General features: G+C 40.2%; 1 protein-coding gene across 23 annotated transcripts in view; it reads right to left on the bottom strand.

The window, feature by feature from the left end:
* NRXN1 (neurexin 1) overlaps positions 1 to 24853 on the bottom strand; it is a 1269767-nt gene that overhangs the window by 10118 nt on the left and 1234796 nt on the right. For 17 of the 23 annotated variants that reach the window (XM_039529862.1, XM_039529854.1, XM_039529856.1 and 14 more), the window contains one exon: positions 13410 to 13497. In XM_039529862.1, the coding sequence (XP_039385796.1) occupies positions 13410 to 13497 (88 nt within the window). The remainder of the gene's footprint in view (positions 1 to 13409; positions 13498 to 24853) is intronic. The other 6 variants (XM_039529861.1, XM_039529858.1, XM_039529853.1 and 3 more) reach the window with 1 other exon arrangement.

Consider the following 24853-nt stretch of genomic DNA (forward strand, 5'->3'; position numbering starts at 1 on the left):
GAATGAGAATTTTGCTACTGATTTCAATAAGACCAGGATTTCACTCCATTTCTCTTTTTCCTCATCCAGTGTGCAGAGAGAATAAAAACTAATCAACCTTGGAGCAGGTGTTATGCATGGAAGAACAGAGCTGTAGTTGTTGTAAAGGGTGGAGAATTTGATGGTTACTTAGAGTTTAGGGTATAGAGTGACTAATGATTCTGGCTCATGAGCTGAGCCTGATATGCTGGAACAGATAGTACTTTCCTCTTTGCAACTGTGGGTGATTCCCTATAAATCTTGCTATCACTAGAAAGCTATTCCATGTAAAGGTAAACATCTGTGCCTTAGATATCATGTATAGCTTGAGTGCTAGTGCTCACGTACCTGAAGAGCACACCACACTCTAGATGTTCTATGATAATGTTGGAATACAGAGAAAGTATACAGTATAGCCAGGAAGAAAAGGGCTCTCACACACAATTTGCAAGCATCCCCCATCCCCCTGTGGAGCGGGAAAAGGGGTGTTGTAGCCCAACTGCTGAGTCCATCAGACAATCCTTAGTCTCAGGATAGTACAGTCTAGGGGCCAGAGTCAATATGGTTGTCCTTCCCCAAAGGGTGGTGTGGCCTAGTGGCCTGAGTCAATATGGCTGTTGACTCAGGCTGCACAGTTTGATGGCTACTGGGGGATGGGCCACCACCCAGGGGGCTGTTGGCCAGAATATGGGCCCTACTCACTGGGTACCAGCCCAGGGCCCCAACAGTGGCAAGTGTACTTGCCACTGGGTCAGCAGGGATCTGACCAAAAAACGCTGACTTAGTTCCCAGTCTTACAACCACATCAATGTCTAGTTCCCCTGAGCAACTTCCTACTATGTCTTCCAGTGGCATGGTCTGTAGGTCTCCTGGGTCTCTGGGCAGGGCTGCCCAGAGGATTCAGGGGGCCTGGGCAGGGCCAGGTCTTCGGCGGCAATTCAGCGGCAGGGAAGGACCCACTGCCGAATTGCCGCTGAAGAATGAAGCAGCGGTAGAGTAGCCTAAGTGCCACCGATCGCAGCTTTTTTTTTTTTGCCTGACGCTTGCGGCACTTGTTTTCACAGGGTGACTCTCCGAGGCTTCGGCAGCACTTCAGCGGTGGGTCCTTCCTTGAGGGGCCCCTCCGGGGCCAGGGCGTGGGGCAAATTGCCCTACTTGCTCCCCCCCTCCCCCCCCCGGTGGCCCTGCTCCAGGGTCTGTGGCCTGTGAAGCTCCCGATGGTTCCAGTGTCCCCTGGGTGTCTGCAGGTAGCTGAGTGTCTTTCTGGACCTTGGCGGGAGCCTGCAGCATGTGTTCTCTCTCTTCGGCGGTCAGCCCTGACTGAGCTGGGCTACTCCCTTTTATACTGACACTCCAGTTGGAGTGTGCCCAGCAGGGGTGAGATGGCATGGCTCCACCTGTCCAAAGTATGGAATTAAACTCTCCTTGTCCAGTGCCGGAAAAGTACACCCTATCACACACCCATAAAACAGGTAGCTATAGTTGTAGATATGGGTTCTGCATATGCTCATGTACAATTTGTGGGTGTAATTTAGTAAGGAAAACTTGGGATGCAGAGAAAGTAATGATTCTGGTTCATGTGCTGAGCCCGATGTGCTGGAGCAGATATCCATATCCTTCTTGGCAACTGTGAGCAAGTCCCCTGAAGTCTTCCTGTCCCTAGTAGATGTTGGCACCCAGTGGGCCTGATTCTCATTTGCTTTAAGGCTCTTGTACACTGCTCTGAGGGTGTAAAGGGGCCTTCAGGTGGTACAAATGAGAATTAGATCTGGTGTTTCTTCTCATTATTTTCATTTGGTTTTCTCTCTCTCTAGCATCTGCCTTATTAATTTTTGCTGCTCTCAATCTATTTTAAAAAATAATGTTAGTGTTTCTGATGTTAAATACCAGCAAGAAGTCTACTCTCACTGCCTCCATTCTCACCTCTAATTTCTCCCTTGTCTGTTATTAGTAATATCTTTGTTCACTTGGCAAGATTTTATTTTGGCCACTTTCTGGATAGTTTCCTCAAACTCTCACTATTCTAACCATTCCTTCTTCCAAACAGTATCTGAAACAAAGTAAATTTATTATGAATGCTTAATGGCTCTGATTCACCACTGCATTACTCCAACTTTGTGCCATTGGAGATACCTTGGCATGGAAATTGTGCAAAGTGGTAACAATTCAGGCCCAGTACCTCAGCTATAAACTTTACAATACTAACTGACAAAGCATTCTAATTCTTGTATTAACACATCAGTCAAAGCGAAGGTAATAACAAATGGGAATGGGGAAAGGTTTCCTTTCACAAACAGATACACATACACATTACATGGTAATGACAACATTGTTTCACTGCTGCCAGGAGATTGTTTGGGCCAAGCAATCCAGTTCATAAGAAAATATATGCATTAGACATAGCCAATCAGCTTTAGGAGTAATATCAAAGTGTTGCTTGAGGGAAACAATGTATCTGCATTAATTTTCTATGTGCTTAAGCCTCTAGTAATGTATCATTTAATTTCAAAGAAACTGCAGCAACTCAGTTATTTAAACCTAACAAACTAAACACTCTATAGTTTGATTCAAGGGAACAGAATCTTACAATAAGTTTAAATGACCAACCCTACAAATAGAAAACATATTTTCTAGCTTTTGTTTGACTTCTAATAAGGGCCAAACCTTGCAGTTCTTATGCAGAGCCTGATCTAATTTCCATGGGAGTCAATGGGACCCATTCCATTGATTGTTATGGGATTGGATCAGATTCATAGGCCATACTTAAGAAAACTCCTTTCCCTCTCCCCCCTTTATTTAATCAGACAAAAATCCACTGAATCAAAGGAAGGTTTATCTGTGCCAAGACTAAGGATTTGACCCACAGTGACTTCTGTGTTTTACACATGATCTGAGATAATTACAGACCTAGGAGATCATTTCATAGTCATATCAGTGTATTTAGCATTTATGAAAAGTACTGGAAGACTGAATTTCTCTGTTTATCTGCAGATTCCTGTAGTTCCATGGACAATGGCAATGCAGGCTTCCTCACGCTCTCCTGCTAATGTGCCTCCTTCGTGACCTGGAAGGATCGCCCGACTTTTTCAAGAGTGAAAGTATAGATCATTCTTCACTGGAGGTCACTGACCTGTTGCTGAGATGGCCAACAAAGATGCCAGAGAGTGGACAAGTTTTCATGTCCCAATAATGGGCAAGATTAATTGGACATAGACCTTTCACTCAGTCACAAATGTGCTATTACAAACAAAGGTAAATAAGATAAAAACAGAGAGACAGATTGATAGAGAGATGGATTTTACATGATTAACCAACTCCGAAGCACTTTAAAGCCTGTGAAATGCTATCTATTTAAAATATGTTAGCAACACCCATCTAGATAATGCAGAAATGAAATTAAATAAAAATAAATACCAATTATCCTCTTTCTTAGAAATAAATCCTGTAGATTTTAATTCTAGATGACACACGGATTGTAAATACAAGTAATTCCTACTGACCTATTCCATGAATGATGAATGCATCTGACTCTGAATGCTATGAAGATACAGGTACATTCATTTACTTGTTAATAATAAAGACTTGCAAAAGGTTTTTAATGACACAATCCCTACTCTCATATTTAAGTTGTGCATGCACTGTACATTGTGATACAGATCATTTTATTACCTGATGCAAAGCAAAATTGCTTCCTCTAAGAGACCATGGTCATGTATCCACAGGCAGGTGGTAGTCAGCATCTGCTTTAAGATCGATGCTGTGCTTCATTCAGTAATTGCTGTGCTTTGCGTCAGACTTGTTTCTCTTTCTCTCAAGATAACAATTCTATCTTTTATGTCTCAAAGCTCTCTGCCTCATATACTTTAAATGAATTAAGTTGCTCTCTGCCTTTTTGTTTTATTGTTGTTTCTCTACATTTTAAGGGTAATATTAGTAAAGAATTCTGGATGTCTTTCTGTAGCATCTCCTTCCTCTTGTTCTTTCTTTTTTCTTTTTCTGTTTCAAATGTATGAATATTAATGTTTTTTATTTAAAATCCCCACCCACTCAACAACTGTTAGCATGAGGAGGACGGCAGAGCAGCTGCCTATGGGCTGATGTCAGTGTTTTCTGAGAAAGGAGTGATGTTTCCTAGAGGAAGCATATGAACGATACACCTTCCAGAAAATGGGTATTATGCATCACCCCCTTAATGGATTTTGAGCCAAATCTTCTTCCCAGTACATTGCCCAAGTAACAGGACTGGGGGCAGAAACCCTCCTCCCTGCTGGTTACAGAATGACAGCTTCCACATCCTCAAGGCTGGAATATGCTCCCAGACTCTAACACACTCAGTGCCTGCCTCATCTAACTCCCATGGAGTTAGTTTCATATTATGCAGGGAATGTGAAGGCTTCTAAAATCACTCCTGCTCCAAAAGAACATGAGGAATCATATTCATTTGCTCTGTGTAGGACCTTTTATCTCATGAGCCCTGATTCAGGAAAGCACTAAAGCACATAATTAAGTTCCATTGAAGTAAGTCAACGGGACTTACACACATGATTCCAGCTGCTTATGTGATTTCCAGGATCAGAGGTATGGAGTGGGAAGCATGACTTGGTCCTTTATCTGAATTAAGGGCTCCATTCATATTTCAATCGAGATATCCTAGATAACAGCACAATCTATAACAGCTCTGACTTTGAATTCCCTCACAGCTGAGTCACAGAAGTATGTTATTTTCCATGGTTTTAAAGAAGAAATAGAGCCTTCTTTCATGGTAGGGCAAGAATTAACTCCTTCAGCAGCATTGTCTAATGTGTCTATTTGTGCTGATTCACTGTTTATAATATGGCTGATTTGTACAAACTGTCATAAAGACAGAATAAAGCTTTTGTCTAATCTGCAGAGAATTTATGGGAAATGGTATAATTACTTGGGTTGTAAACACTTCTGGACAGGGACCATCTTTCTGGTGTGTGTGTGTGTGTGTGTGTGTGTGTGTGTGTGTGTGTGTGTGTGTGTGTGTGTGTGTGTGTGTGTGTGTGTGTGTGTGTGTGTAGAGTGCCTAGCACAATGGGGCCCTGATCCATGACTGGGACCACTAGGCAGGCACCACCACAATACAAATAATAAATAATCATTATTAAATGTGCACCTTTCACTGGTATATACTGTGAAAGGACCCAACTCCAGCAAGTACTGCATTGCAAAATCCTGCCCTAAATTACACACTGACACTCCACCAAAGTCAATGGGCTTGCATGGGGTATAATTCAGGATTTCAAGTGGTTTCGATTGATCCTGATCCAACATTACTTACTGGGCTTAAAATGTCAATGAGGTTATTGGTGTTACACAGGTGTAAACTACTATGTGCAAGAGGAAAATCAGGCCCACAAATTCTGTCCTCAGATGCATTCATGTTGCTCTGATTTGTAGTCAGTGTCTCTCAGTACAGAACTCTTAAGAGTGCATTCCTGGACTTTAAATCAAAGCTAGATCTGAGTAATATGCATTCAGAAAAGCATCCCAGGTTAGCAGAATTCTATTTTTAAAATGCACTTATCACTAACAACAGGTGGGTTTTTTTATTTGTTTCAAAAATTAGCTTGTGCTGGGTGGATATCCTTCATACTAGGAAAGAAAACATGCACACATGAGATGGTACAGAGCATGGTTGTGTTAGAGATATGAACAACAGCAGTGTTAGAACGGCCACAACTGGAGACCAAAAACAAACAAAAACAAACATTTAAGGAGAAATAAGTTATCAAAAAATGATTTGCTTGATGAAAAAAATTCCTCTTTAATTTCTTGCCATTGTTTCTGGCTGCTTTCATAACAGTACTTCATTGGTAGCATTCAGATGCACTTAGTGATGGCTGAAAAGCTATAATTCTGTTCCCTAACCCCGGTTACTCAATGACGTATAGCCAGAAGGAGAATCTTGTCAGAGTCTGGCTTAGCATTGATCTAACTGACCAAGCATCAGTTTTCACCCTTGCCTTTTTCTAGAACTTTTAAAAAAATGTTTCTTTTGCTGGGGGCTTGAAATTTGCCATTCCTAGAATTCTGGTTGATAGACATTAATAGCTCAGTCTATTGACAAAGGATCAGTACATTTTTGAATTAATATTCACGTAATACGTGACATTGTTGTCAGTCACACCTTTTTGTTATTTACTTAAAACTGTGCAATTTTAACAGCAATTTTGGTGGCTATTAGAGGATAATTAAACTGGTTTCTGAGGAACTGCAGGTTCTTCTGAGGAAAAAAAATGTAGAACAAAGCCAGTCTTACAAAGATGATATGATGAGTGATATTTTCTCTGAGATAATTATGATTAATTATTTAATAGATGAGATGTGCCCTCTTCATGATAAATATCTTCTTTGTAATGGGTGAAATGCATCTAGCTGTAGAAGGTTTGTGAAAGGCCTTACACATCATTTCAGCCTGGAATTGATCCTCCATGGGAGAGAGATGTGGGTAGAATAGCCACACATCAGATAGGGGGTGGTAATAAGAAATGGACTCTGGGGATCAAAGCCCAAACACAATGCATATCTCTGTCAAACCCACCTAGGGCATACACCTGAGGAGTCTTTTTCTTAAACTTTAGCAACCCTTATATAGCTTGTTGAGCCATTAAAGTCTCAACTGAAAACTGAAAGGGTGGTACCACACTGGCCATTAATAAGATGGTACAGAGAGGCTACTGGATCTGGATTTACTTGGGTCCAGTAGCTTAACTCCTCTGAATTGAGTGGAAGAGTTGTGGTTGTTATTCCAGCCCACAGGCTGAAAGTCTGGTCAGCAAGAGACTTTGTTGGAGTCCGATGTAGGTGAGGTGAATACCAGCCCCAATCCTCCTTCGCCTCCCGCCCCAGTGGAGCTGACCATGCAAAGCACAATACTCAGGCTGTGCTACAGGTGCGTATGTATGTGTGCTTATTACAGTGAACACATTTAATAAGCTTGGTTCAATAGTAACTCAGTGACTTTTTTTTTAAATATTGGCAACCCACAAAAAACTTCAATATAATTTGATTGGAGCATGAATGCTCTTAAATGTCTTGAGCCATAAAGATCATGAGTCATAATTTCCCTGCAGTGAGTCTGATTCTGATCTCACTCCTAGTTAGTTAAACTGGAGTGAGCAGAATTTGGCCCCAAATATGTAACACTCTGAAAAATGACTAGCTAGGATTTTAACTTTAAGGAGTTTTAAAATCAGACTCAGACTGAACTGTGTGTTGTTTTTAGGATTCTGCTTTGTTCTTTTCACGGAAATGTGCATTGCTTCTTTTCTCTGACTTCATTCCTTCTGTGTAGCAAAATGGATGACTTTTCCTCAATATATGAAAGCACTTCTTTGGCTTTTGGATGATGTACTTGAGTGGGGATGCCAGGCATAGGGATATGGATTTGTGCCCCCTCACCTCCTCTTTTTTTTTTTTTGGTAACTGTACATAAATACTCCAGTGACAGCAGATTTTTACAAGATTTGCACCAATATCCTCCTCACATCTTAAACTACCCCTAATTAGTGATTATGTCAATCACATCATCATGTCTTATATTTATAGAATACTTTAGACCCAAATGTTCATAAAATGCTTTACAAACTTAGGAATTTTGCCTGAGCAAGAAGTGCAGGATTCAGCGGTATGAACTTCACTAAAAGAAACAAAAAGTCAGTAGAGTCAATGCAAATTTCATTGGCGTTTAAGTTTGCCATTGTAAGGGATGCTATACGGAGTATTTAAACTGATATCTGTTAAAGGAATCACTTTTCCTGGTGTTCCCATTATAGTGGTGAAAAGTGGCAACTGTTTATTGCAACTCAACAATTTGTGATAGGAAATGAAAAAAAACCAAAACATGTTTAGAGATGGACTCAGGCTGTTCAGAGTCAGGATTTAGGTTCTGCTCATTAGAGAAAGAGAGATCAAGTGAAGTCTGGAACTAGATCCACAACTCAAAATCTGTTGGTATTCAGATTGGGGTTTTAATCCATCTCCTATCCTATTTAACTGACCTGCAGGGGAAATGTAGGCAGGTAGGAAGTAACAAATGTGCACTGCATACCACACACACTATTCTGCCTCCAAGACCAAGACTTTACCATGAGAGCTACTTGGATTCACTGAAATAAGCTGGTAGACCAGCTGTTAATCGTAGTGCTTCCACTTTTGATGTCTGACAATCCACTGCCTCCATATCCTTCACTCCTGGGTCTACTTCCTACAAGGTTCTGAACACTCCAGCCAAGATATATGAAAGTAAGCACACATTTAAGTACTTTGCTAGATTGTGGCCAGAGTGCTCAGCACCTTGCAGGATTGAGTCCCTAGTATCTCTGTCCACATGTTGGATATCACATGATAACATGCAAATCACTAATCCTATTCCTCTGTCAGAACAAGGAATCAGTGTTGAACAGGGGCCCTAAAAACTAGCTGATGATGGCTTCCCACAGCTCCTATTGGCCAGGAATGGCAAACCATGACCACTACGAGCTGGGGGGGGGGGCATGCCTGTGGATGGACAATGTAAATAAAGTGTTTCACAGCCTGACAGTGGATTAGCCTGATTGGCCACATGCCAAAGGTTGCTGACCCCTGAGCTAGGCTGTTCTCAGAGGTGGCAGAAGACAGAACAAAGGCGCAATGTTCTCAAGTTGCAGTGTGGGAGGTCTAGGTTGGATATTAGGAAAAACTATTTCACTAGAAGGGTGGTGAAACACTGGAATAGGTTACCTAGGGAGGTGGTGGAAGTCTTTAGAAGTTTGTAAGGCCCGGCTTGACAAAGCCCTGGTTGGGATGATTTAGTTATGGTTGGGCCTGCTTTGAGCAGGGGGTTGGACTAGATGACCTCCTGAGGTCTCTTCCAACCCTAATCTTCTATGATTCTATAATTCTAATACAAAGAAGTTTTCACTTGGAAATATGACCCTGCCAATGCTCCCACTCCTGTATATTCTGGTTGCAGTAAGTAAAACAGCCAAGTGACACCTTTACCAATCCCATTTCTGATGAGGCTTTGAAATGTTGAGGATCAATTCTAATATAAGCATTGTTGTCTGCAGGTAGCTTGAAAAAATTGTTACAGCATGTCCACACACTTGCACCAGCTGGCACTCTTTTTTCCAAGACACCCAGTGACACACATCAATGGGCCTAATTTAGAATTGAACCCAATATTTTTAACTCTGCTCATCTGGTCCAATACCTTGAATAATTAAAGTGGCTTTGCTTTTATTTGACCCATTTTGGACACATTCACCTCTTTACTTTTTTTTTTTTTTGGAAAGCTTCAGTGGCTGCACACTAAATTCCAGCCCATTATACTTGGATTAAATGAGTTGTGTGGCACTATTCCTAATTGAAATGCTATAGAAAGCTGTGGTCTGCACAGGGCCTGGGAGAAGGTAGAACAAAGCCTTTAATGTGCAAAGTGGAGATTTGCCAGCCATCACTTCACAGCTCATCAGGTGGAATTAGCAGACTATTCAGGGCCTTCTTTTTTGGACTGGTTTCTAGGAAACAAAATTTTCCACAACTTGCATACAAAACAAAATGATGAAGTGTTTTATGACTTCATTTATTGGATGAAGGGAAATTTAGAGGATATTATTCTTATTCTTATTCTTATTATTTGGGGTAAGTAATGATTTGCAGAGGGGAAGGGGGTGAGAATATATTGTAGAAAACATAACATGTTGCCTTTCCTTGCTAAACATAATGCAAATAAAATATGTTCACTAAGTTTTCCATGCTAATAAATTTGTTATGACTTCATCCAATTATGGCACATTTAGCAGTTTGTACACTACAGTGAAATCTGCAATTATAATTTTTGTGACTTTGTGTTCTAGACATGTTTATGGGATTGCAGTTTAGCAGCTCCTAATCTGTGCTACATTTTTATATCCCATATGAAATTTGTTGCAAGTCGCATACTCACATTTATTATTTAGAAGACAGGTGCACAGAAAGCAAAGCTGATGGTGATACACTAGGGCTAGCTAGCAGCCCTGAACTCTGCAACACATTTCTCTCAGGAGATGAAGCCCCAGTTTAAAAATAAATCTAGTTAATCAATAATTTAGCTCAATCAATATGTTTATAATAACCATCAGCTGTACGTAGAGCAGGCTGTCACCATTTCCTTTTCATGTATAGAAGATTTTGTAATTCAATTTGTAGACCTTAGCATTAAAGGGGTTTGTTTTGTTTTTTTGGATGGATCTCTCCTAGTTCTAGAAAGATCATGCTGTTACAGCATTTATTCAATGAGCGTTTAAAAAAAGACGTGTGCATGAGTGGAACTAAGAGCTTTGGCTTAAACTAGGGAAATTACGAGCAAACATTATGTAAACATCCTCATATGGCTCGGTCAGTACACTTCAGCTGAGTTTGGTCCCTGTCCATTGTCACAGCATCCCTGCTGTGCAAGCTCCATGTCCTCTTGGGAGTTCCAATTATGCCACATTGTCTCCCCTCTCCCTGTTACGCTAATGTGGGTCCTTCCCTGGCTGAATGGATGTCAGAGAGCCAGAGAAGAAATTTAATGGGATCTCAGCCCACAAGCGTCCGAAAATAATGCCAGGAGATAAGAACATATTATCCTGAAACACACATCCTTTGCTTCACAAAAGCAGATACTAGAAAAGATGAGTAGAGCAGCAATGAACCTCTCTGTGAAGCAACCCCAGTATCTACAGTCACCATGCCAGCTCTAGAGGGCAGGAGGAACCCATTTAAAAATATTGCCAACCCCAAGCTTTCAAAAATCAAGAATCAGCCCTCTCCCAAATCATGAGGTTGACTTAAAAATCATAAATTTTCTAGTAATAATAATAGTAATATGGGGGCTCTTTTCTTTGCTTTTTGGTTTCTGAGCCTTTAGGCTGCACTTGCTACTGTTTTCAAGCTTTTCAAGGGCAGAACACTTTCTGATTAAATGAAATCTCATGCAATCTCCTTTTGTTTCCCCAGCCACTGGGGCTTTAAGACAATCACCAAAATCACAGGACTCATGATAACATCATAAAAGCACTGCATTTCCCTCTCACAAGGCCTAGGGGGCCAGACTGCAATACTCCTATTCACACTGAATAGTACTTTGTTTTCCACAGACAGTAGTCCCATTGAAATCAGTGAGGCTCATAGAATAAGGTGCTATTCAGGGTAGGTAAGGCCATTACAATCTCTCTGGAAGGGAGCTGTGCTGGGGAGTTACTGCTGCTTTAGGGCTACAGCAACTCCTTTGGCCCATGCTGCTCTAAAAAGGGACAGGACCGGCCAACAGCTGGATGGAGAGAGGATGATGGGCAACTCTTTGAGGAACTGCAGAGTACGGAGGGGAACTCGTGTATAGATGTGGATAATATTATCTATCATGCATAAAACAGTCAAGATAATGGGCATTTTGGAGAATGTGATTTCTAGCATTGCACCAATCCAGAAATATTTTTTAAGCATTGGCAATTGAGAATGCAACAAGTGAAAAAGTGAAACTGTTCTTAAACAAACAGAAAATGAATAGCATTGTTTGATGATGATTGATCAGAAGAAATAGAAAATCTAATGGACATAAAGCTATCAGCAAGGCTGTGTCCAGACACCACATTTGTATTCACTTCTGGGCCATAATTAGGATAGAAATGATAACTCGTCACAAAGCTTTATTTTACTCATGCCTCCACCAGCTAAATGAGTGTGCAAGGCTCCAGGCCCAGTAAGATTTGTGAGATCTGCAGCCTTGTGCCTCCGGATTAAAATAGTCTCAGACACATTTCTGTCTGGTCTGACAGTGACTGATGGTAAAAATTTCAGCTGTAGGACTGAGACACTGTAAATACATTTTCACAGCTATTGTTTCCTTCAAGGGGGGCAGGCAAGTGTTTTAACACAAGATCATAGAAGTACAGTGGCCACCCAGGCTTGAATTTGCTAATGGGACAGCACTACCTGATTGCTTGGACCTAATTTAGCAGCTGGCCAGGGATGAGCTCAGAGCCACAAAAGAGAAGAATGTTATATAGAGTTGATCCATGATGGGCAAATGACAGAATTCCTATCCTCAAGAATTCGAAAATAAGAAGGAAATACCAGAATAAATTATGGAAATTTATTTTCACTCTGAAGTGTACAGAAACTCTAGTCTCAGTGCCTGTGTGTCCTGCCCATGATTTATAGCACCTTTGCAAGTAAAATAGTGTTCTGAAAAGAGCAGGAATTTTCAAGCTGATGCATTAGTCAGTTGGAAAGTACTAGTACTTTAGCCTTGGCATTTCATCTCTCTCGCCATAGACTGGTGTTCCTTAACATAACTCAGACTCCTTTGAAGGGACAGGAACTGTGACCCAGGGTGTCTTACCCCACTTTAAACCTTAGCAGACCAACCTGGCACGTACAAGTTCTTTAACGACCTAGTCTGTCATTCCATAGGGTACATCTTCTCACTGACTACCCAGGAAGGAGGTGACTACAACAACCAATCACTAGGACAGGCACAGGCTACAATCTCATTCACCTTTACTGAAACTTCCCTTGAACGAGAGCATGTGGCTCTATATGACTTCAATGGGAAATGCACATCTACGTCTGAGGCCAAATCTGCCCTCTCTTTTTTGACCTGACATAAAAATCTCCTAGGATGAAGAAAAATAATCATTGTGTTTCCTATCTAGTTGCTCTTATGCACCAAAGATGAAGTGCTTCTTTTGGTTGTTCACCTTAACACACAGGCCATTGTTCAAGTTTCCTCTGTTTGCACTTAAAATGCATACAGTAGTCACATAAAATTTTACCCATTTTACTTCAGATAGCTAAACTATGTTACTGCAAGTACTGAGATATTACCAAGTCATCTAAGGTGAGTGACAAGTTAAATGCAACCAATACATAGTCCTAGTTAATAATAAGAGCTGTGACAAATACTGAACAATCAGGTATCCATTCAAAAGAGATGATAAAAGAACAACTCACACCCACCACATTCAAGGAAAAAAAGTTCACATTACTTTAATATGGCAGCTGGATTATTTTTAAGGTTATGGGGTATAATATTCCTTTTAAAAACAAATTTATCAAGGGGTTTGTTTCTTTCAAAATTGTGGTAAACATTTTTCCTTTTGGAGAGAGATTATATTATTTACCTTACCACATAGTAAGGGTGTTCAGCTCAGGTGTACCAACAACTTGCTCCCATTAGCTAGCTTTGCAAATTGTCTCCTTGCCAAGAGAGAGGATTGGCTATATTATAAGTATATAAGTGAAGGCCCGTCATCCAATCTCTACCCACTGCTTCAGAAAAGATTTGCCAATTCAGATTCTTTTTGTGACTACAGCATGCAAATATGAAATAAAAGAAAGGAATAAAAAAGTTGACTAACCTAACCCACCTGAGCTCGGCTCACAGGGATCAATATCCTCGTCATCACTGGGACATTCAGCCGAGGCCACCAGGATATCATCTGTGGTCTGCAAAGAAAATAAAGTCAAGTAGATTCATTTAAACTGAGCCAGCATATGTTCAGATGATCAATAGCATATCTGCCATCACTCAGATTTATGTAAAGTCCTAAATGCCTGAGCATTTCAGACTTAAAATTTTATGATACAAAGATGCTCTCCATTTGTATTATAATGAGACACTGCTTTTCTGTACATTCATGTAATTTTTCAAAGGATTGTGTCAGATACCAAAAGCAGGATATTGAAAATTTCATGAAAATTCTCTTCAGCCATTTTGTACTAACAAGAATGAGAACATGGAGGGACAAAGTACTTGCATTAAGATGTTATTTTCTTCTCTCTATATCCAATATATAAACTATGAATATATACAGGAAAAAAAATGGTGGCATAAATCCTAGCCAAAACAGAGCATATTAAATTGATTGTAATTCCAGACACCATCAGAGGTGCATCAATAGTTTTTCTGCAATAATTATACTTCCATTCTTAAGAGTAGCTACAGTACCATATCAACTGCTACAGAATATTTACAACTGCTCAGGAAAAAGTCTTGGGTATCATTTATCATAGAATCATAGAATATCAAGGTTGGAAGGCACCTCAGGAGATCATCTGGTACAACCCCATGCTCAAAGCAGGACCTAATCCCCAACTAAATCATCCCAGCCAGGGCTTCATCAAGCCTGACCTTAAAAATCTCTAAGGAAGGAGATTCCACTACCTCTCTAGGTAACCCATTCCAGTACTTCACCACCCTCCTAGTCAAAATTTTTTCCCTAATATCCAACCTAAACCCTCCCCCACTGCAACTTGAGACCATTACTCCTTGTTCTGTCATCTGGTACCACTGAGAACAATCTAGATCTATCCTCTTTGGAACCCCCTTTCAGGTAGTTGAAAGCACCTATCAATTCCCTCCTCGTTCTTCTATTCTGCAGATTTGTAGACAGTGCAGGAAAACATATGCTCGATGTATAGTCGTGGTCAAAAAAGCAAACAAAATGATCAGATGTATGAAGAATGGGTTAGAAAATAACTGATATTAGAATTTCTTCTATAAAAGGGAATACTGTATCTAGTTCTGATAACTATATTTTAGAAAGGATAGAGCAGAAACAGAATGGTTCCAGATCTGGATGACCAAAATTATTAGATGCATTAAAGATTTCCATAGGAAAAGACTGAATAGAGGGGGACTATTTAATTTGCAGAGGAGACAAATAAGAGGGCACATGATAGAGGTATACAAAATAGTGAGTGGTACATAGAAGAGAAATTGGGCACTCCTGTTTAGCTTCTTAGTAGTACAACAACAAGAGGACATTCAATGAAACTGAAAGCCAACAATTTTAAAACTGATAAAGAGAAATACTTCTTTATACAATGTACAATTTCTGTGTCCAGATCTTAGTTGGATTAAGAAACTAATATATATTTATAAACCTGATGAGAACATCCACAGTTACATTAGAAATAGAACTAGATAAGTGGTATCTACTTAAGTCAAACACTTAGAGCATGGGTAGGCAACCTATGGCACACGTGCCGAAGGCAGCACGCGAGCTGATTTTCAGTGGCACTCACACTGCCCAGGTCTTGGCCACTGGTCTAGAGGGCTCTGCATTTTAATTTAATTTTAAATGAAGCTTCTTAACATTTTAAAAACCTTATTTACTTTACACACAACAATAGTTTAGTTATATATTATAGACTTATAGAAAGAGACCTTCTAAAAACGTTAAAATGTATTACTGGCATGCGAAACCTTAAATTAGAGTGAATAAATGAAGACTCGGTACACCACTTCTGAAAGGTTGCCGACCCCTGACTTAGGGTATGTTTATACTGCAATTAAAAACCCTCAATGGACCCTTGCAAGCTGACTCAGGCTTCAGCTTGTAGGACTATTTAATTATGACGTAGACGTTTGGGCTCAAGCTGGACACTAGGGTCTAGGACTCTGAGGTGGGAGGGTCCCAGAGCTCAGGCTGCAGCCCAAGTCCAAACATTTACACTGCAATTAAACAGCCCCTTAGCTCGAGCCCTGCGAGCCTGAGTCAGCTGGCATGGGTGAGCTGCGGGTGTCTAATTGCAGTGTAGACATACCATTAGTGATGTTGTTAAAGAACTTCCTCTATCATCAAGTTATTCCATAAGTGTCTATTTCAAGGTTACTTTTATCTTCCCATGAAACATTTGGTACTAGCCACAGTTGGGGCTAGTATATAGTATACAGCTCGAATATAGTCATTTCTATAGTCCTATATGGTACTTACCCAAACTGTGAGATGCAGAATATATTCGTCAGTGTGGAATCTTACATTTAAGCACTTTTTGCAATGAATAACGGAAGGAAATCTGTTCCATGTTCAGCTTTTAAACTTATGAGGCATATCACTTTGATGTAACACTTATTTCTCTACAGATGTTTAGCAATGTTGTTTATTATTCTTCCAGATGAAGTTTTACAGCAAAGAATGTTTATTGTAATAGGCTTATTCTTTGATGTGCCTCACAAATATTAAGGAACATATGCTTACAACACTCTTGTGAGGTAGGGAAGTGCGATTATCCCCATTTTACAGGTGGAGGACTGAGGCTCAGAGAGATTAAGTGACTGACCCAAAGTCAAACAAGAAGTCTATGGAAGACATCATAGTCCAGTGCCTAAACCACAGAACCACCCTTCCTCAAGGAAAACCACATTGTAAATCTATGAGATTGGCAAAGAGACTGAGAGATATAGGAAGAGAGAGAGACAAAAAAAGTAGTCTTTTTTTCCTATACCATACAGAAAAAACTGGAACTGTAGGTACCTACAAATATCCTAATACAGTCCCAGGCAAAACAAAACAAAAAACAAACAAAAACAACCCACATTTACTGAGACAATTTAAGGCTGCACATTAATACCTCCCTCCATTTTTGAAAAATAGCCTAAGACGACTCTGCAGCTGAAAACCAACCAACCTTAAAAACATGGACATAAAAAGTTAAGCTACTGTTTTAAGAAACAAACAAAACTGAAAAACCATGGAAAATCAGCATGAGTCAATCAAACACTCTTAGCTATGTCCACATAGTCTCATCTTTACATCTTTCCTCCTACTTGTAACACTGAAGACATTCTCTTTGTGCAGTCTGCAGATGCCCAATCGAAAAGTTACGTCTGTGGTATGACACTTTGTCACCATTCTAACCTTTGCTCTTTCTAGAGAAGACCCATAAGTTGCATGCCTAAGAAGTTTCTATGTATTATTTTGATGCAAAACTGTAACATTTGTACAAGTAGCGAGACATGGAATATTAATTTGTAGCAGAAAATGAGATTCTCGTCTATTCCATTGGTGTAATCAGGAATTATTAAAGAATGTCTTTCCGCATGGACTATGCATGTCTGTAAAGAAGGTCATAATTTGAACAACCACTGTATGACTCATATGAAAGTGTGTGATGGATGGATAAAATTGTCTCTGGTTGTTCTGAGAGGAGGGCTGCACGGGCAGAGTTAAATGTTCTTAGATGACCTTAACTCTGCTTTTCAATGCAGTTTGCAATACACTTGAAATTATCAGAAAGAATTCTAAACTGTCAATGGGATTTTATTCCTTCTGTATCTGAAAGAATGAGGTTTTTTTCTGCATGTTTACTTACAAGGGATAAAAGTGGTTTTATAATGTAGTTGGAACCTTCTATATGAAGAGAGAACTACTGAGTGTATTTAATAGAGATCTATGAAAATTCCAGCTGTTGCTCACTTAAGGAGCATTAATGAGCAGAAAGAGGTGTTCTTGATTCTGTTGTATGTAAATAAATTAATGCTCGGTTTTCTTTTAAAAAATTGTGATACAACATGCAAGCCGGCATATATGCCAAGAACAGCCTCACAACTGCTGAATATTCAAGTCAATGATATGTGTAAAACCGATTTTGTAACAGTGCAGGTTTAAAAGCACTCAGTCATATACCAGGATTGGAATGAAGGTGGAAGGGGCAAGATGATGTGAGAATTGTTTTCTTCCATGAAAAACATTTCCAAAATATTTGCAGTTTAAATATCAATTAACTACATGTCACAAAAACAAACAAGCAAACAAATTAAAACCAAAAACCCAACACTGTTTACAAAGAGAGGGCAAGGAAAGAGTGAAAGCTAAGTGGAGTGGCATTGACCAAAGTTAGCAATGAATGCTATTGAAGTGCTGAAGTCATTTTTATAATGGATTAAACATTAGCTCTAATTATATAAAATATGAAAATATATAAAAATGAAATACTGTGAGCCAAATACTAGTCCTTTCTCCGACAAACCTCCCATTTAGTTCAATACTTCAATTACTGCCTAGATAAAGGCAGTAGGATTTAGCTCTAGAGTTCTAAGACTGCTAAGAGGTTGGTCCAGATAAATAATATCAGGGAGAGTAAAAGATCTACGTTAAACTTACTGTAAATTGCCTTTTTCTGGTGATTTTTAATGTGACAAAGAGAGTTCAAATACATTAATTTTCCAAAAAGTAGTGCGCTTCTTGTTACCACCCATGATAAACATTGCCAATTTACAGGACAGCTGCACCAAGCATTTTCATTAAACAAGGATTTTAAAATCAGAGCAAAATCCTCCCCTATTTGCAGTGAGTGTCTAACAGGATAACATAAAAGCTGGTGTCATCATAATATGAAATCGGATTAGAATGTCTCTTGGGTGAATTGTTCAATTCATTTTAACAATGATAATCTAGTTGTAAGAGATTTTTGTTTTTAAATGGCAGGTGTACATCCTGGAAGGCTGTCCCTGATTTCATTAGGTGTTTTTTCCTTTGTGTATTACCATATTTTTAGGAGAGTTCAACTTAAATGACTGTGTGATGTTTAAGACAGAGTTTATTTTGTGATGTCCGGCTATTTAAAAAGCTGGACATTTGTGACATTTAAAAAAAAAGATGGTCAGAAAAGTTCATAATTATCAGACCTATATAAAAATTGGCAAAAATCACACATTGTAAAGGATGGAAGTTGAGGAGTAACTCCACATTTAGGCTCTGACCCTTACTTACTCACATGAGTAGTCTCTCTGAAGTCTACATGATTACCTACATGATTAAGGGCTGCTTGCAAATAATAAAAGTTAGTGGAAATACAAAATGTCACCCAACTGCAATCTTGCTTGGGGAAGGGGATGGTGATTGTTACAGAGGAAGCTGCTGGCCAGTCTTTCCAGCTCAAATAATTATGGCTTACTTGTGGCATTAGATACAATAACAGACTCTACAACAGTGGATAAATATCAAACAGTCTCATGGGCTCTGGCCATTGGATGCTGATGATATGAGACTCTTTTCTGACAATACTTGGCTAACACTAGATTGCAGAAAACAACGGGGGATGAAGTAAGAATATGAAGTTGTTTATATAGTGAACAGGGGACAGCAAACAGGGGAGTTTGAGAGGGAGTTTCTAGGAGTAAGAAAGACTAAAAGCAGCATGGTTTGGAAAGACTGTATCACCAATGCCAACATTGCTCCAATGCATTGGTGACCTTCCAGAAAACACCATCCTGGCCACCATGGATGTAGAGGCTCTACACCAACATCCCACACGCTGATGGAATACAAGCTGTCAGGAACAGCATCCCTGATGATGCCACAGCACAACTGGTTGCTGAGCTCTGTGCCTTTATTCTCAGACACAACTATTTCAAATTTGATGACAATATATATCTCCAGATCAGTGGCACCGCTATGGGCACCCGCATGGCCCCACAATATGCCAATATTTTTATGGCTGACCTGGAACAACGCTTCCTCAGCTCCCGTCCACTCACGCCCCTTCTCTACCTACGCTACATTGATGACATCTTCATCATCTGGACCCATGGGAAAGAGACTCTGGAAAAATTCCACCATGATTTCAACAGCTTCCACCCCACCATCAACCTCAGCCTGGACCAATCTACACGGGAGGTCCACTTCCTAGACACTACGGTGCAAATAATTGATGGTCACATTAACACCACCCTATACCGAAAACCTACCGACCGCTATGCCTACCTTCATGCCTCCAGCTTCCATCCCGGGCACACCACAAGATCCATTGTCTACAGCCAAGCACTGAGGTACAACCGCATCTGCTCTAACCCCACAGACAGAGACCAACACCTACAAAATCTCCACCAAGCATTCTCAAAACTACAGTACCTGCACGAGGAAATAAGGAGACAGATCAACAGAGCCAGACGTGTACCCAGAAGCCTCCTACTGCAAGACAAACCCAAGAAAGAAACCAACAGGACTCCACTGGCCATCACATACAGTCCCCAGCTAAAACCCCTCCAGCGCATCATCAGGGATCTACAACCCATCCTGGAGAATGATCCCACACTTTCACAGGCCTTGGGTGGCAGGCCAGTCCTCGCCCACAGACAACCTGCCAACCTGAAGCATATTCTCACCAGTAACTGCACACGCACCATAGTAACTCTAGCTCAGGAACCAACCCATGCAACAAACCTCGATGCCAACTCTGCCCACATATCTACACCAGCAACACCATCACAGGACCTAACCAGATCAGCCACACCATCACCGGTTCATTCACCTGCACGTCCACCAATGTAATATATGCCATCATATGCCAGCAATGCCCCTCTGCTATGTACATCGGTCAAACTGGACAGTCTCTAAGGAAAAGGATAAATGGACACAAATCAGATATTAGGAATGGCAATATACAAAAACCTGTAGGAGAACACTTCAACCTCCCTGGCCACACAATAGCAGATCTTAAGGTGGCCATCCTGCAGCAAAAAACCTTCAGGACCAGACTTCAAAGAGAAACTGCTGAGCTCCAGTTCATCTGCAAATTTGACACCATCAGCTCAGGATTAAACAAAGACTGTGAATGGCTTGCCAATTACAGAACCAGTTTCTCCTCCCTTGGTTTTCACACCTCAACTGCTAGAACAGGGCCTCATCCTCCCTGATTGAACTAACCTCGTTATCTCTAGCTTGCTTCTTGCTTGCATATATAAACCTGCCCCTGGAAATTTCCACCACTTGCATCTGAAGAAGTGGGTATTCACCCACGAAAGCTCATGCTGCAGAACGTCTGTTAGTCTATAAGGTGCCACAGGATTCTTTGTTGCTTTTAGATGATCACAGTGGTCCCTTCTGGACTTGGAATCTATGTAGTAAGGGTTATAGATGGCATGTCATTGAAGCTGGCTGAGGAGTTGGAAAACAGGATGCAAGTTATAAAGATTCTTTATAATATGAGGTATATCAGGCAGGAACTCAGTGGCTATAGACAAGGGACCATGGGAAAACAATTTCAGATGTAGGACTGGGAATTAAATCTCTCCTTTTCCCCAGTTCTTTGTTATCAGATCTGTTCACACTATCACATTATTTTTCTTCCTGGGAAGGCATATTAAAATACTTTTGCGTCAGTCCAATGAAAATTACTGTAGTTACAACTGATTTTTAGACATGGAGGGCTGCTTTGACTTAACAAGAGAAAAGTATAGCCCAAGAACGGAGATATAAATAACGGATTGAGAAAACCCACAGATAGATGCTGCTGTCATCTTAATTAGCTATTGCAAATACAGATTTTCCCCCAAACAAACAGTTCATGTAATATTTACAGAAGAAATAATTGTTCAATGCTTACTGTGCTTTTTTTTTGCTTTACTGTTTGGACACATTACACTTCTAAGAAGTAAACTACTTTACTGAAAATTGATAGATATATTCTTTTTTTTTTAAATGTGGACTATAATAAGTCAAACCAATGGGAATGCTGGCAGAAACAACAGGGTATGAAAAATCAGAAAAGAGTTCATGTGGAAAAAAATCAAATTTCATTTTTGGGACTGGATTAACAGAGCAATTTTCTAGCCAAGACTGTGTAATTTAAATTTAATTGACTGTGTATGCAGCTGAACTCTATGACTGGCTGTTGAAACAGTTGTGAAAAGAAACTTAAATATGTCACATTAATCAATCCTATTCTTCGGTTAGCGTCTCCCTGGTGTTTATAACCTTCCACACAGTCTGTTGAGAAAGACATAGCAGTGATCTAACAGTAATATCAGCCCTAGATGACATCCCATTTGGAAAGGGTTCTCTAAATTTGTATTTAACCTGGAATAGGTCAAACAAGTACATCTGTATCAATTTAAACTAGTCTACCCCTATATGAAAAGTCTATTCTCATGCTCACTCTATTGGGAAGTGATGTTTCAAAACATGGATATACACAAAGCATATACACAATATTCATTATTTTGTCTTTGAACTGTTACATTATTATTGTGCTGTAAGGTGAAAATAAAGTAACTGAAGAAAATGTGATAAATGAAGGGAGTGGGGAGCTTCCTTTTATGGACACCCAGCCAGCCAGTTAGCTATAAAATCTCTCTTGGTAACTGTTCTCTACCTGCTGCTTTACCTGTAAAGGGTTAAAAAAGCCTATAGCTAAAAAGAATGAAATGGGGACCTGACCAAAAGAGCTAATGGAAGGGCTAGAACTTTTTTAAATTGAGTTATTTCTTTTATTTCTTATTGGCTTGTGGACTCGTCTGTGCTAACCCCAGGTGCTTTTGTTTTGCTTGTAATCTTTAAGCTGAACCTCAAGAGATCTATCTTGATGCTTAATTTTTGTAATTGTTTTTTTTTGATCTAGCAAAAAGCCTAAGTTCCAGATGTATTTCCTTTCTTTGTGTTTTTAATAAAATTTACCTCTCCAACGCATCATCAGTGATCTACAACCCATCCTGGACAATGATCCTTCGTTTTCACAGACCTTGGGAGGCAGGCCAGTCCTTACCCACAGACAACCCGCCAACCTTAAGCATATTCTCACCAGCAACCACACACACCGCACCATAGCAACTCTAACTCAGGAACCAATCCATGCAACAAACCTCGATGCCAACTCTGCCCACTATCTACACCAGTGACACCATCACAGGACCTAACCAGATCAGCTACAACATAACCGGTTCATTCACCTGCATGTCCACCAATGTTATATATGCCATCATGTGCCAGCAATGCCTCTCTGCTATGCACATGGGCCAAACTGGACAGTCCCTACGTAAAAGGATAAATGGACACAAGTCAGATATTAGGAATGGCAATATACAAAAACCTGTAGGAGAACACTTCAACCTTCTGGGCCACACAATAGCAGATTTTAAGGTAGCCATCCTGCAGCAAAAAAACTTCAGGACCAGACTTCAAAGAGAAACTGCTGAGCTTCAGTTCATTTGCAAATTTGACACCATCAGCTCAGGATTAAACAAAGACTGTGAATGGGTAGCCAACTACAAAAGCAGTTTCTCCTCCCTTGGTTTTCACACCTCAACTGCTAGAAGAGGGCCTCATCCTCCCTGATTGAGCTAACCTCGTTATCCCCAGACTGATTCTGGCCTACATATATATACCTGCCTCTGGAAATTTCCATTACATGTGTCTGATGAAGTCGGTATTCACCCATGAAAGCTCATGCTCCAATACATCTGTTAGTCTATAAGGTGCCACAGGACTCTTTGTTCCATTTTTAAGAACAGGATTGGATTTTTGTGTCCCTAGGAAGTTTGTGCATATGTTGTTTAATTATCTGGTGAAAACAGCTGATTTCCTGTGTTTTGTTTTTTTTCAACTCTTGTGTGTGTGTGTGTGTGTGTGTGTGTGTGTGTAAGGGTTTGAGGGTACCCCACAGGAAGGAATTCCCAAGTGCGCCCTTCTGTGTTCTCAAAAGCGTGTTTTTTTGCATTTGGGTGGTGGCAGCATCTACTCATCCAAGGTCAGAGAGAAGCTGTAAGCTTGGGAGTTTAATACAAGCCTTGAGTGACCGGTATTAATTTTTAGAATCCTTGCAGGCCCCCACCTTCTGCACTCGAAGTGCTAGAGTGGGGAATCAGCCCTGACATGGTGGCAGTGCAATGGGATCATTTTGAACCAGAAGCACACATTTTTCCTTTGCGCAGCCTGCACAGCCCAGGCGTCTTCCTTCCTTCCTTTCCTGAGATGGAACAGGCACAAAAAGAGTCTAACCTGCTAAGCCAGGGAGTCCAACAAGCAGACCTCATAATCTTCAAGAGGATTGCTTAAGCAATTTAAAATTTCTCAGTACAAAATAATAATGATAAATCTTGATGAGATAAAGAAATCTGCATTTGGGGATGAACAGCCTACGGATTCTACCATCCTAAACAATCATATTGGCCTTTGGCCACACTTAGTTGTAGTTAGAAAGATGAAAAAAAAACTTTGCTTGTCCCTTTTGCAGCAATTTTTATGAATGCCATGATCAGAGAGAGACACACAATTAGGTAATGAAAGAAACACAGTCAGTGTGTGTGCCGGGGGGGGAGGGGGAGGGCGGGCGCAACAAATGGTTGGTGTTTTACAGATAGTAGACAGTAGTCCATCATGGAATCTGTTACAGTATAGAATACTGAACACTAGTTCACTCCCACCATGTAAATGCCGCTTTTGTTTTGTGGCTATCCAAGCATAATATATGTTATTGTTTACCTACATTGGAGTGGAGCAGTACTAATATAATACTCTTCAAGGGGGGAATATGGTAGTAACAAAGATGGCAGATGGACCCCCGTCTCTTGGGTCAGAATAACTAAGCTAGTCACAGGAAAGGTGACCGTTGTACCACTCTTTGCTGATATCATCCCCCCTGCATAGGGAGGGAAGACAGGCAGTATTGCCAGGGATGAAGCATTTTAAATCCTTCTAGGGACTGAAATAATGTGCTGAATCTTTCTATCCAATTGATCTCCTCCCCCAAGCATCACAACTCAATTTCAGGGTTACAAAGGGAGTCTGTACTGCACCAACAATCAAAAGGAAGTTGAAGCTGACATGCCAATAGCCCTTAGAAATGTGAACTCTTAAAATACTGAGCAGTATCAAACCCACCATTAAAAATAAACATTCAGTGTAACAGCCCATTGTCCCAGTGTGCTTTGAATTTCTGGTATTTATAATGCAACTAATCCAAATCTCAAAGTCAAGGACTGGTGCAAGTATTTGGAAAAATACTTATTAATATCAATGGAGCTTCTTTCTGAATGTGTAAAACTGCCATTAAAACTAATGAAAGTGAGACACACCTGCACTGAAAGGAGAATATGTTTAAATGATTTTCAGTAAGAAGTAGAATCTTCATTCAATGACCTGCCTACTGCAGTTTTTTCACACAGGTTTGGATTTGTTTGTTTGTTTTATGAAATTAAACTAACAAAACAAACAAACAAACAAACAACCCAGCTCTACTCTCTTTTTACAAAATAATTGCATTAACTAGTCACAGGTGAAATGAACTATTGGAAAGCCAA

The sequence above is a fragment of the Mauremys reevesii genome, linkage group 3 (assembly GCF_016161935.1).
Source record: "Mauremys reevesii isolate NIE-2019 linkage group 3, ASM1616193v1, whole genome shotgun sequence".
Taxonomy (NCBI): Eukaryota; Metazoa; Chordata; order Testudines; family Geoemydidae; genus Mauremys; species Mauremys reevesii.